General features: G+C 37.7%; 1 protein-coding gene across 1 annotated transcript; it reads left to right on the top strand.

Moving 5' to 3' along the window:
* Window positions 1-499: 499 nt before the first annotated feature.
* On the top strand, window positions 500-11,049 carry pld3 (phospholipase D family, member 3). Its single transcript, XM_053321226.1, has 12 exons — window positions 500-663; window positions 3,267-3,366; window positions 4,675-4,725; window positions 4,844-5,001; window positions 5,167-5,347; window positions 5,627-5,744; window positions 6,344-6,471; window positions 7,394-7,591; window positions 7,880-8,019; window positions 8,483-8,648; window positions 8,746-8,845; window positions 9,233-11,049. Exons 2-12 carry the CDS (start codon window positions 3,340-3,342, stop codon window positions 9,418-9,420), a joined length of 1,455 nt encoding a protein of 484 aa, XP_053177201.1. The 5' UTR covers window positions 500-663; window positions 3,267-3,339; the 3' UTR covers window positions 9,421-11,049.
* Window positions 11,050-14,520: the final 3,471 nt, after the last annotated feature.

The raw sequence follows: 14,520 nt of genomic DNA, 5'->3' as shown, positions 1-14,520 counted from the left end.
GTTGCATTCAAACGACGCCTATAGGGCCTGTTAGTCAGTCCAGCAAAGGAAAATAAACGCCCGCCCGTAACGTGTGCAATGTGCATGCCCATAGCAAGTGTGAAACAGCGCAAAAAATTTCCAGTGGCTGAGAGCGGTATCACAGGGGCTTGACCATACGAGGGTACCTCAGACAGAGAGATTTCGTGCTTTATAGATAGATAGATAGATAGATAGATAGATAGATAGATGTCATCACGATGTTTCACAGAAAGTATTTTACAGTATTTTGAAAATACACAGCACTGAAGTATTTTGATACAAAATACGAAGGCATTTTCATAATCTCAATAAAATTCAAATTACAAAATAGTATTTTGTATTTGAGATATGTAGGCTATTTTAAATACATGTAGTAGAAATATTGCCCATATATAAACTTGTAGCTTCTACGTCACAGCTCTCGTCCAATTAGCTGTCGGGCTCAGATCACATGACCATCTCCCCCGTCTCACTGTATCGTCTGTACTGAAATGGGTATTTACAGCGCTGTGAATGAAGCTACTCCTTTGTTTTTCTCGTATTTAACAACGAAATAACAACTTCAAACTTCATCCTGTCTAAACAGCAGGTGTCGAGGCTGCCGTATGCGAGAGTTTAATTCACCTGGACACGTAATAATAGGTGGGTACACGGTTTAAAAAGCGACTTCTTGTTATTGTTTTTGCACTGTCAGCAGCAACCTATAGGCATTGTTTAAGGCAGAAGATACGATTTAGTATTGCCTTCAATGCGGATCAATTACTTATTTAGTTAATGTGTTTTTTAGCAAAGTCGTTGCTACATGACCACAATTATTATCTAACTTACTCTTCTAGTAGTTTACAAGCTCACAGAATAAGTGTGTTTCTCTTGTTTTATTGGTTTGAGTAATTTCACTCACTTTCACACAAGTTGAGCCAAAACTGTTGAGTCACTTGTTCTCTCTTGACTGTTCTTTCGATAATGTGATTTGTGTTCCTCTGCACACATAAACAGGCTGTCTTTGTCCTCTGCAGCCACAAATTGTAACATGATGCAAAAGTCAGGCCTTAAAAGAATAGTTTCTTTTTAAATGTTGTGTAATTTAGACATAATGAGTGCTTCCTAAAAGGTGATGAAAAAAAAAGATTAAATTGAGTGGGCAGTGCTTCAGCTTCCAGCTTTTTTCATTAAATAAAGGTGTTAAATAACTACTGGGAAAATACCTTACACAGCAGAATAATGATCCAACATTATGATGACCAAGAGTCCTGCGCCTGTGGTTTCTCTATTCCCTTTTTTTAGACTCAGTTTCAGTATTGTTTAGTTATTAGTCAGCTCAACATGTATCAAATGCACAGCAAACCACAACACCCAATGTAGATTGTTGGTCTGGAGGGAGGGTTTTCCCTCATTTATTAATATTTAACATGTTACTGGAAACATATATTGCTGTTTTTAATTCTTTGAAATCAATAATTCTTTAAAATGTTTTGTAAATAAATAATGACAGGCTTATTTGGAGCACACATGGGCTTAAATGGTGTCACATTACCAATTAAACCCATGCCAGACTTGTGGCTTTTTTCATCATTTATTTTATATTGCAAAATCTACATGAACTAATGAATACAGATACATCTTGCTTTATAAGAAATGTCTTAATAAATCATGTCAATATCCATGAAAAACAGCTGAACTTAGATTTTGGTGGTTAATGTGTACACTTACACCAACAGCTGAAAACATTGGTTAGAAAATTAGAAAAGTAATCCAAAAGTAATCAAATGTCATAAGTTCATTATTTTGATGAAGTAATTGAAATAATTACATGACTTATTACATTTTAAATAGGGTAACTAGTCATGTGTAACATTAATAACATAAAATTACATTTCTAAAGTAACCTTCCCAACTAACTGAGGAAACGAACTGTGGCTGAAACAGTACAGTAACAGCCCTCCTCTGTTATGCCTCTCTTTAGTTAGTTATCACAAGTGTGTTATCTGTGAAGCAAAGGGAGGGTGTGAGCACAAATTTACATCCAGACAAGCATATGCAGGTTTTTCATACTGTGAGGCTTGAAATAAAGTGAGGGACAGCGTGCAGGGTGCCGGGAACATAGTAAGGAAATTATACTATGATTTCACTTATTATATATTAATTAATCTGACAGGACCATAAGTACAGTGATGTCCATTTGAGTTAGGGAACCCTGCTTGATGTTAACCCTTACATACTGTTCATATACTGACTTATGAATATGATGAATACAACATGTTTAAATGCAGAGTTATTTTATTTTATTTGTTTCATAAACACAGGTCAACTTTGCACATTTGCATTTATAAAAATGTGTTTTGCTGCACAAAAATGATGCATTTTATTTACATTTTTGTATATTGTGGGTCACATTAGGAAAAGTCTTGCTATGAACAAATGTGTGTGCGAAACAGGGTTTTACAGCTCTCAAATGTAAAAAAAAAAGGGTCAAATTTTGACCCTGAACAGTACATAATGGTTATTGTCACAAACAAAGGTATTATCTTGTGTTTGTTGCGACTCCTTAAAACAACCTTTTAAACCACAAAAAGTCACACACAACATGTTGAAAATGGTTTCGTGCAGGGTCTCGTCTCATTACGGTATCTGTAATCAATCATGTGTTTTTCAGAGGAGAAGAAAGTCATGTGACTGCCTGCTCAGATATACAGAGTCACACTGAAACTGTCAAACGTTTATTCCTCCATACTTCCTCTCGTTTAAACCTCATGCATCACAAGACCTCAGATTACATCAAACAGTTTGTCATGATCACGTTTTTATTTAACTCACTAGATGCTCTGATATGTAAGCCAGAATTCATTATTCATTATTCTTTTCTTTTTTTTTTTTTTTAATGAATTTAATTTTTTTTTCATTTTTAATTTAGAGTATATCATTTACAGTATATTTGGTGGATTTGAGCTTGGCTCGTAGCATCCCCAGGCCAACCTGCATGTTGTTTATAAGCAGCTGGAGCCTCGTGTGTGTGAGCTTTGTGAAAGAGATGTGTTGAAAACATCGAGAAGCTTCTCTTTGTAGAGTCTGTACAGGGGAGACAATAGTGTACATATGTGTGGGTGTGTGTGTTGGAGGGGATGGGGTCTGCTTTGTGGTTTTACACCTAAATGTTTGCGGTTACTTTAAGTCATATTACATTTATGGGGCTGCACTAGCAAAGAATGACATCTTGTGATTTCTTTGTTCCTCTTGTTTGGTCTCAGAGCTGCAGAGGATCATCTGACCTCAGCTGCCAGGACTGATATCTATCATACTGGAGTCATTTCATCTGTGAACATGAAGACGGATATCCCTTACAACCAGGTAAGATTGCTTAGTTAAATTGACCAATTAGCTGATAAACTGTATGTCTTTTTGGAACTACTTTCATTTTAGATCAGGTTTCATAATGTGCTTAGAAAGTATTTACTGATCAAAGAGTATCTATTTGTTTTTCTTCATATGACATTTTTATGACATGTAGAATCAGAATACACACACTTTGACATTAATATTTGACTGGTAGAAAAATAAGCATTTCTTTCATACACCCATGTTATAAGAGAAAATGGTTGGTGGTTATAAATAATCTTTTTATTCATCTTTATGTAGTCTATGTATTGTATTAAATTCAGTGAGCATGTATTAAAACCAGAATGACAGTATTTTCCCGTAGCCATAAACTAATTTTAGTCATAAACTGCAACCTCTCAGTTTTGAATCACATCCTTATTTCATACAACATGTTCCTCTTCTACTGTGTTTCATAAAATAATTCTGATGAAATTGATGAGAATGAGCAATAAGATGCGTCACAAACAGGAAGTCAAGGAACATTAAGGAATAATATAATTGGTTTCACTCTTTTATTACAGTAGAGGATAAAAGCCTGATTGAAATAATCACATTTTCAATATTAAAGGTCTAAACTGAACACTCTGAGCACTGTGACTCAGCTGTCCTTACAACATGTTGTATGTTGTATTATCAATCAATTCATAAAACCTTATTAATATTGCACCTTTCATACAGGTTAATGTAGTTCAAAGTGCTACACAGTTGATTTACAAGCTGATAATAAGACAGAAGAAGTGTAAGGCAACTTTGCTGCACATTTCATACAGAGGGGCAACTCAATATGCTTTACATAAAAATAAAATATCAGAAAAATTGGAAACTTTAAAACATACAATATAAAAAAGAACCCAATTATAATAAAAAATGAAACAAAGTAAAGAAAGAGAACGAAAAGAAAAGGCTAGACTAAAATAGAGCATAAACTATGAGTGCTGCATAAAATAATGACATACAGTGCAAATGAAAGATTAAAATTGAAAGTGAAAAGAGCTCAATCATAAGCACATGAAGCACATGTGTAGACCAAAGACAACATAGATAAAAGGAACAAAAATGAAGAAAGAACAAAAACCAAGAACAAAAAAAATTGAGACCAATGCACACAGGAGAAAATAAGAGTGATAAAATTGTTAAAAAATATATATTATATAGATTATAAAAAAGACAAAAGAAACCATAGGATGATAATAAGTAATAGTAATAGTTCGGTTTGGAGGAAAAATCCTCAAAATGTGTCTTGATAATGGTGTTAATGTGTTCCTCTGATGCTTGTAGCTGATGGACTTGGAGTGGAGGAGACAAGAATCCAACAGGAAGGCACAGGCGGTACGTTACAACACACAAACCAGCTCAAATCATCTATCACATTATTTATATTCACTCTGTACTGTAGAAAACATCTAAAGGCTTAAATAACAAATAAGTACTCCCCCTTCTCTTCCAGTATTCTCGCTGTGTGATAGCGCTGGCCACTGTGGCAACAGTGCTGCTGGCCGCCACGGCTCTTTATAACATCCTGACACAGAAAGATCCCTCCAGCCACCCTACACTGAGCAGCAGCCTCCATGTGGGCCAGGGCGAGTCCTGCTCAGACCCCTGCAAGTAAGCAAGCATCTGCATGTACATGGATGCAATGGGTTGATTAGCTTTGACATGTGAAACTGCTTATATCAGATTTTTATTAACAATAGTTGTGTCGTACAGATACTACTACTACTACTAACCCATTAATCACACAACAATCTTCCTCTCTATTCTGTCTGTAAGGATCATTCTGTTGGAGAGCATCCCTGAAGGGTTGGAGTTTAATTCCAGCACCACTAACCCCTCTATCTACCAGGCGTGGCTCAATCTGATGAGCGAGGCTCGCAGCAGCATCGACATCGCCTCCTTTTACTGGACGCTCACCAACAAAGACACCGGCACTCACCATCCAACAGCCTATCAGGTTAGCGGAAACTGTGAATGGTCAAATGGTTCAGGATCATTGTTGCTTATCAAATAATTAGTTTGAAGGTCACACAAGTTTCTGCTTTTCAAAGCCTGACAGATGACCTCAGTGTATATTCATTTTACTGCTCTAGTATTATATTATACATTCATGTAATAATTGAGTGAGTGCTAATTAATTTTAAATATATGTAGAGTCTGATATGACATGTTTCTTCCCCATTTTTTGTGACTAACACTTACTACAAAAAATATATGTATGTTTCTGTGTGCTCAGGGTGAGACCGTTCTAAAGGAACTAGCCAAACTTTCAGGGCAGTTGTCTGTTCGCATCGCCGTCAACACGCCACAGGAGAGTCAACCACAGGATGACCTCAGACTGCTCAACGACTCAGGTGAGTCTGTCTTTTTCTTTATACCAACTATCTGGTGCTCTGTATATGTGTTGAATGTGTTTTATATATTTCATCCATGTTGTCTTCCTTCACTATATTATGATGAAGGTTTTTTGAACCTGCAATATTTGATTGGAATCATATTGTATGCATTATGTCGTTCAAATTACTAATGCAGTGAAAATCTGAATTATAACCTAGGAAAAGTAGTTATTGTTTTAAGTGAGTGAAGATTTTTGTGCACGGGGGGAATGTAGTTTCCATTCATTTGAGTCATCATGATACATTACATTCCAATTCCAGTTGACACACACAGCCATCAGTGTGAGCTTCAATGCAGCTCTTCTGCAGTGCACAATGCTTTATTTCCCCAAGCTGTCACAACCCTGAAAAGGCTAGATTAAAATATCAAAATGTATATATTGTTAATCAATTTGTTATTGATGAATACTTCACGTGTGTGTGTGTGTGTGTGTGTGTGTGTGTGTGTGTGTGTGTGTGTGTGTGTGTGTGTGTGTGTGTGTGTGTGTGTGTGTGTGTGTGTGTGTGTGTGTGTGTGTGTGTGTGTGTGTGTGTGTGTGTGTGTGTGTGTGTTATAGGAGCTGATATCAGGACAGTAAATATGAGACAACTGACAACAGGGGTCCTCCACACCAAGTTCTGGGTAGTGGACAAGAAACACATTTACATTGGTAGTGCCAACATGGACTGGAGATCCCTCACACAGGTACACACACACACACACACACACACACACACACACACCTGTGGTAAAAGGATCCTTAGGCGTTATCTAGTGAACTGACAATGAGAGGTCGTCTGATGCCTGATCTAAGCTAAATTATTTGTTTTTAAGAGGAAGCTCTGGCTCAGACTTTCGGTCATATGCCATATACCATGTGAGAACACTTTATAGTTGCTTTGGTACTGTGATGGTTGTCAATATCTCAAACCTCAACTCAATTTTAGCTTTCATAATCAGATATTTAGTTGCCACATTTGCACATTTGGTTTCACTGCCAGGAGCATCCTGTTCCCCATAACACACTCTCAATTAGTTTCTGTGCACCAATAAACAACAAAGTGCTTTTGTATTTTTGAAAATAGTAAAATAAAAATCAAGGAATTGTTGCCTTGTCACGGAATGGATTAAGACATTGAATTATTAAATTCTGACTCCTGAATAGAGAGCAACATTTATAAAAATGTTTCATTATATGTGTTGCTTCTGTTTTTTTTACTTATCAGTCAATCAATCATTTTTTATATAGAGCCAAATCGCAACAAAAGTCATCTCAAGGCACTTTACACATAGAGCAGGTCTAGACTGTACTCGTTAATTAAATTTAAAGAGACGGAACATTCCCACACGAGCAAGGACTTGGCGACAGAGGCAAGGAAAAACTCCCTTTTAACAGGAAGAAACCTCCGGCAGAACCAGGCTCTAAATGGGACCTTGACCGGTTGGGGTTGAGGGAGAGAGAGAGAGATGGAGAGGAGGGAGAAAGGATAAGTAAAGAGAAGAGGGAGATAGGGGAGATAGGCATACTGACAAAACAATCAAACATTATTGACTTATGACACAGTCTAAAAAAGTTTGAAATAGAACAAGTCTGAAAAATTGTGTTATTATTCTGTCTGGCCTCCAGGTGAAGGAGCTGGGCGTGGTGGTCTACAACTGCAGCTGCTTGGCGGCAGACCTGGGTAAGATCTTTGAAGCGTACTGGTTCCTGGGGGAGAGTCAATCAATCCCGTCACCGTGGCCCTCCAGCTTCTCCACCCTCTACAACAAGGACACCCCCCTGCAGCTGCCACTCAACGACACGCCGTCCAGCGTCTACCTGTCGGTGAGATCCATGAGGGGTGTGGTGGATGAAGCAATTTGTTTGTTGATGAATCTGCAATGTTTTTTATATCAAATTAGACAGTACATAAATGATTAGTCATGTCAAACTTATATTGTTAAGTAAATATAAGTTTTTTCCTTCACCTATTTCAAATACCAATTAGATGCTAGTTTACAAGATCCTCTCTTTTTTAAAATGTCTCTGAAATGCTACTAATCCATTCTTACCAAAATTAACAAATAATTTACTTCTTTCTTTTTTGTCTTTGCTTGCCTCACGCTCTCTCAGAGTTCCCCTCCGTCCTTCTGTGCAGCCGGCAGGACCCCGGACCTTCAGTCCATCCTCAGTGTGATGGATGATGCCCAGAGCTTCATCTACATAGCTGTCATGAACTACCTGCCCACAATGGAGTTCTCACATCCTAAAAGGTACAGTTGTCAAAAGAGAAATATAACCACAGAAAAAATAGATGAGAGGAGCCAAAGTTAGGTTTCATAGTTAATGAAAATGGGGAGCAAATGAAGGTAAAGTTGATCAGATTTTTGATAATCAGTGAGCGAGTGCATGTATTTAATCCCCTTTAATATGTGTGCTTTAAACTTGGAGGTAACCCTGTGTACTTGTGTCAAGCATGTTTAGTTAGAAAAGTTCAGCATGTTCCCAAGAAAGCTACATGTGCAACTAAGTGCAAACGTGAGTGGAGAAATGTTCATTGTATAGTAATTAAAGTAAAGTAAAACTCTACATTCTCTTTAGTTAATTTTCTTCTTTCTTTATTTCATGAAAATATAAAGTATTTGCACTGGGGGTTAATAATAATGTGATATAGAATTGGTCCCCAGTTGAAAGGTTAATTGCATAGTTATACTCGTCATGTGGTGCCCTCTGCAGGTACTGGGAAGACATTGACACCCAGTTGAGGCGAGTTGCATACGAGAGGCAGGTCAAAGTGCGCCTGCTGATCAGCTGCTGGGGCAGCACCCAGCCGGTCATGTTGTCCTTCCTGAAGTCTCTGGCCTCGGTTTACGACTTCAAGACCAAACTTGACATCCAGGTGGTAAGTGGCACTTCTATTATATTTCTCTCTATTCTCTTTAAGCTAAAGTATGCTGAAATGATTTTATATTTATGATCACTTGTTTTTTCTTCTGCAGAGACTGTTTGTGGTGCCTGCCAGCCCTGAGCAGAAAGAGATTCCCTTTGCCAGAGTCAATCACAACAAGTACATGGTGACTGACAAGGTTGCTTATATAGGTAAGGCTGCTCACACACTGCATGTGAAATGTAAAAAAAACGCACATTTTGGACTCCAGGTAACTTGTTTTTAATGTATCATAGCATACACTAAAAAGTGATATATGCTCCCAGTACCTCCCACTCCAAATAATAAGACAGAGGCTGTCCTTATTGTTTAATCCCAGGAACAGTGCACACTTGTATATAGTATCAGGAATGTATGTTGTAGATTTATATAATTACAGATTATTTTAGAGATAGTTTATTATATATAGTATTTTATTTTTATTTTATTTTTTATCACTTCACCATTACAAGGCTACTCTTTTTTTTTATTAAATCCCTAGGGGGATCAATAAAGTGTACCTTACCTTAAATCTATATTCTGTGTATTTCTGTCTTCAGGTACATCTAACTGGTCAGGGGACTACTTTGTACACACAGCTGGCTCAGCATTGGTTGTCAACCAGACTGCATCACAGTCCCAGGAGCCAACGGTCCAATCACAGCTAAAAGCCGTTTTTGAGAGAGACTGGAGCTCTGACTACAGCACTCCTGTCACCCAGCACACAAACCTCAAAAATATCTGTTAGTTCAACCAGCCGGTATGACAGACACCATATCAGTCTGCGTCAACAAATCACTTCTGTTCAACACATATTGCAGTGCAATAGCTCACACATTTATTTTAGTATTCAAATTATTTTGCACTGCTCAGCTGAATCAACTGTTTACACAGTGAACGTGGAACATGGAAATTCCTGAGCTTTAAAATCACTTACAGCCGACTCCGTAGCGGAGAACCCTTTCCTCATTTGCTCGGGTCCAAAAGATTGTGGACTTACAGTAAACCTGGCCAATCACAGCTGGAGACAGATGATCAAACCAGTTAACTGCCCAGTAGTGCCAGTGTTACACTGCTTTCCAGTGGCACTTGAATTACATTTCTTCTGTCTTCTGTTTCTATCCAAACTTACAGGATTCAAACTACATTTGTGGGTAATTAGCCTGATAACAATTTCATTACTGGCATGATTCATCAGATTGCTGCAACATTCATTGGTCAGCAGTCAGAAAGTCTTGGGACAAATTACCTGCATCGACAAACCATGATCAGGTAGTCTTCTAATGCAGAGCCTCCGGTAGACACTGTATACAGTGTTTTTAAACCTATAGTCAGGAACTTTATACATATAAATGAATGTTCGTTACAGTCAAACCTTTGCCAAACAAGTTTGCATAATGTTGATTTAAGCCGATCACCTCCAGATAAATCTCTGTGTGTTTCACAGTATACTGCAGATGTTCTATGGGCCTGAGCCAGCTAATGACCAGTTAGCTCTCTGCTAACTTGAATGGTGATAGAATAGTTTAATTGTGTGATTCTTTTAGACTTTCCAAATGTTATCAGGCCTAATGGATCAAATTCTGATTTAGCAAGGGATGGGTGACGTTCTAAACAATTTATCCTGCATTTTACAGTCAAAACACTATTGTCAGAGAGCCTATGACTTAAACTCATCTCTACAGTGTTTTTGTAAGTACTCTCACTGCCAGAAGGGGGAGACAGACGTCCCTACACTGCAACTTCAACTCAGAGCTGCACCATTGTGCAGTGTCTGTTATGTAGTGCCAGTAGCAGTAGGGGGCACTGTTTCACCTCTCCTGTCAAGTCAACTTTTTGTGGTGGCACATTGTTTTCAGATCGATTTATTGATAACTGTTCCAGTTTTGAAGATCACTCCCAATGCAATGCTTTTACATAACGTCAGCCTCAGTGGGAAATTTTGAATCCCACCCTCTCAGGGAGTAAAGTTTGAGTGTGTCTTATCTGATCATTATAGTTTGCTGCAACTTGGGACTAATTAATGCTTAAACTGGTGTGCTGTTCCTGTAATGTAAATAAGATGAGCTTTAGAAAATCCACTCTAAGTCTTCAGGACTGTTTTTAAAAAATTGAATTCCTTTAAGCAGTGAATACATTACACTTTAAGTTTGCTTCAGGACCTGATGAGGATCAACGAATTTAATTTCCACTGTGTGGAGTGATTGAAACTACCAATTAATGGAGAAATGGTTGTTATGGCAACTGTCCAAATAAGCGTGTTTACAAGTAGCAGTATGCTCATAAAAAATGCTTGGGGACAGTTATTATGTATGTCATTCTCTCCTGCCTCTTTTTAAAGCAGTTACTCTGAATAAATGTATCTGAATCAAACCTGTTTCAGCCTGTCTCACAATATTAATGGGCCCTCTGTTGCATACATAGACTGGTTTAATTATGTTAACCCTCCTGTTGTCTTCGGGTCTATTTGACCCGTTTTCAAAAGTTAATATGTCATAACTTTGGTTTTCTTACATATAATTGCCTCAAAATGACATGGATGGTTCCATACTATGCTCTTTGCAAGTAAAATTAATTATGACTATTTTTGTTGAATTATGTGTGTGTAAAATTTATAGCATCTATGGTCTTCCTGGGTCAATTTGATCCGGCCACATTTAGTGGTGCAATGGGTCACAATATTGCGCTTTCCAGCACAATGAGCATACATGCACACAAAAACAAAGACCTCTAACACACACACCGATCTACCTACATGAGGCTACACACACATGCACACAATTTCAAAGCTACAGGTGTGTAAGTCTGATTTCATCACCATTCTGATCTACCTATATGGGGCGACACACACTCAAACACACTCCAAAGCACTGGGCTTTTACATTGGGCCAAAACACAAGGTACACTTTTGATATCTCTTTCACCAATTGGGGACAAGATAACAATAAACAAAAGACAGAGTATATAGCATCCTTGGGGCATTTCACATTTCACTCTGAGACAGCATGATGACTACACATCACAGGCTCTTGACCTCATTTTGAGCCCTGTGGAGTGTCAGTGGATATCCAAAAATAAGTAATAATTTCTGCTTATTTTATTCAAAAACATGGTATAATTTGATGTAAATGAGGTTTACTGCTCATAAATTAAGCATAATAAAAAATAAGAGGTGTAAAATAAGTTTAAAATATGTGGTAGTGATTTGGAATGAAGTTGGCTAAAACTATGTAACAGAATGCTTTATAAACAGTCGAACTAGACGGGTCAATTTGACATTTCATGTACATGAGGTCTGTCATACCATACATTACAAAACTAATGTAAAATCTGTGGTAATGTGTTGGAAACAAGTTGACTAAAAGGTGTAACAGAGAATTGTGTGATCATTTTATACTTCATGCTTTATTTGACCCGGGAGAACAACAGGTGTGACTATTTGCTGCCATTAAAAAAATTGAAATGGTTTCAAAACAATATCCTGACTAAACTTTGACATAGGCCTATACCAGTCTGTGGTATTCCATCAACTTGTGTGCCTCTGATCAAAACCTTAGTGAAAATAATTCAGAATTTATCCTTTTTTAAACTCAAAAATGAGGTATAATTTTATGTAAATGAGGTCTATCATGCCATGTATTACACACATAAGTGTAAAATATATGTTAATGTGTTGGAAACAAGTTCACTAAAAAGGTGAAACAAAAAAATGGGGTCATCATTTTATACTTCATGCTTTATAAACAGTTGAACAAAACTGGGTCAATTTGACCCGGGAGGACAAAAGATAAGTAAGTAAATAGGAAGACAATACGAAACACCTGTGCAGGATTACAGCAAAGAAGGATTTATATGACTCACCACAATTTACCGCCCTTGTGTATTTATCAGTGAAAAGCCTCTGCATCACTTACTCTTCTAACTTGGTATACACAGTAATTCTGAACCTGAAAAACGTTGTTCTCCTGAATGTGTGATAAAAGCATCAGAGGACAGAAGGATTTGTATAAAAGAGAAACATACACACACACACACACACACACACACACACAGTTTCTCACTCAACACTGCTGGTTGTTTCATGCTTCATTGAGTGTACGAACTGATACCCGATAATGCTTTGTTAGTCCCAAATGTGGCATGAAGTAAACATGCGGTTATGAAACTGATTTCCATAACATCCCAAACATTTCCTTCATGCGATAAAAATTTGTTTAAAATGTTTTGACTTTGACCCAACAGTGCATTACGAACAACCAGAGCTAACAACCATCTGCTTCCCAAACTACCAAGTAAAATAAACAGGATGAAAGCTATGATGCTGAACTGTTTTCAATAAATTAACTTGAAATTCCTCTGCCTCCTATGCTATTATAGAAAATGTTTTAGTGACCTTTTTTTGTTTATTAGTAGCTAACCCTAACCCTAACCATTTAAATGTCAAACTGTGCAGCTCATTTAATTTTTTTCACAATTTCGGTGTGAGATTTGACATTCTCTTGTTTAAAACTAAGTTACATAGCCATCTACTTTCTTACGCCTCCCTACAAACAAAACAAAAAATAAAAAAACTTCGAAAGTAAGATGAAAACTCTAGAAGATTTTCTTTTAAAGCACCATCCTATTTATTAACTGCCATATCTTTTAAAATTAATATTCCATGGCAACCAAATTCAGCAAAGTTGTACAGATGGAGATGCTGAACAAGTCTGTAACGCTTGATACAATTTCACCTGTAGGTGGCGCCAAAACACATTTTCTTCTTTAAATGTACATTGCTTTAATTGCTTTACTGATTTAACTGTATTTTAAAGTATTTCTAAGTGTTCCTGTAGCCTCCATATGCTGTATAGCTGTAAAAAAAAAAAAAAAAAAAAAAAGAAAGAAAGAAAGAAAACAACTATTAGACTGGATTTGATTAGGACCCCTCATGCCCAGACCAATTAGGTGGAAGCCAGCTGTGTCTGGATCTCTGCACCTATTTGTCTCTTTTTAATACTGGACAAGCAGAAGTGAGGCTATTCTGAGGACTATGGACACCTGGCTGGCTCCACAAGGTGTGCTCATCCTGACATGGACCATTCCTTCAACTGCTCCAGGGCTTAAACGCTACAATATTTCTACCTTAGATTTAAGAAGTCTCTACTCTCTGATTACTACTACTGTTAGCCTACCACTACAACTATTATAATTATTAGCCTATTACTATAAGTAGCCTAGTAGTAGTAGCAGCAGCAGCTGTCCTCTTAGCCCCCCTGTTGTGATGCTGTTTTTGCTGTTGACCCCCCTCACGCTGTTCCCACACTCACTATAATAGACCTGTTGAGTTTTTTGTCTCCATTCATTCTTCCGGGCCTCCACCAGCGCTCAGCAGGAGGAGGAGGAGGAGCGTTAGGTTAGAGCGCCGGTCATCAGGGCGGACATGGCGGCTCTCAGCCCAGCTTTTGCTGCCGGACGGGAGCTGTTTCTCTACATTTGTACTACACATTATTTTTGATTATAATATTTGAAGCCATGACCGTGGACCAGTCTCGTTAGTTTGTATTGCTCTCTCTTTGTGCGCGGAGATGCTGCTGCTGCTGTTCGGCGCGAAAAGATGTGACTTTCTGTGAGTGAAGCTGCAAAGTTTCCAGGCAGAGCTCCTAACCAGGACGACTACTTCAGAGAAATGAAGGTACGAGAATATCAGTTAATTTTATGAAGTATCAGTTTATTTGAACTCCAATAAGTTATTACAATGTTTGCTCATTTGAATGTTAATTATAAACGACTGTCCCGTCCACCTCTGTTAACTCTCCAGTTTGGTCAGTGGATGAACGCACTGACAAAACACTACCATACAAGGCGC

Source organism: Scomber japonicus, chromosome 6 (assembly GCF_027409825.1).
Source record: "Scomber japonicus isolate fScoJap1 chromosome 6, fScoJap1.pri, whole genome shotgun sequence".
Classification (NCBI taxonomy): Eukaryota; Metazoa; Chordata; class Actinopteri; order Scombriformes; family Scombridae; genus Scomber; species Scomber japonicus.
This window is presented reverse-complemented; position numbering and strand designations above follow the sequence as displayed.

Excerpts from the sequence above, each read along its gene's own strand:
- pld3 (XM_053321226.1), top strand. The coding sequence starts at position 3,340 with ATGAAGACGGATATCCCTTACAACCAG. Across the intron at positions 5,745-6,343 it reads CAGACTGCTCAACGACTCAG|GAGCTGATATCAGGACAGTA; the intron begins GTGAGTCTGTCT and ends TGTGTGTTATAG. Across the intron at positions 7,592-7,879 it reads CGTCCAGCGTCTACCTGTCG|AGTTCCCCTCCGTCCTTCTG; the intron begins GTGAGATCCATG and ends ACGCTCTCTCAG.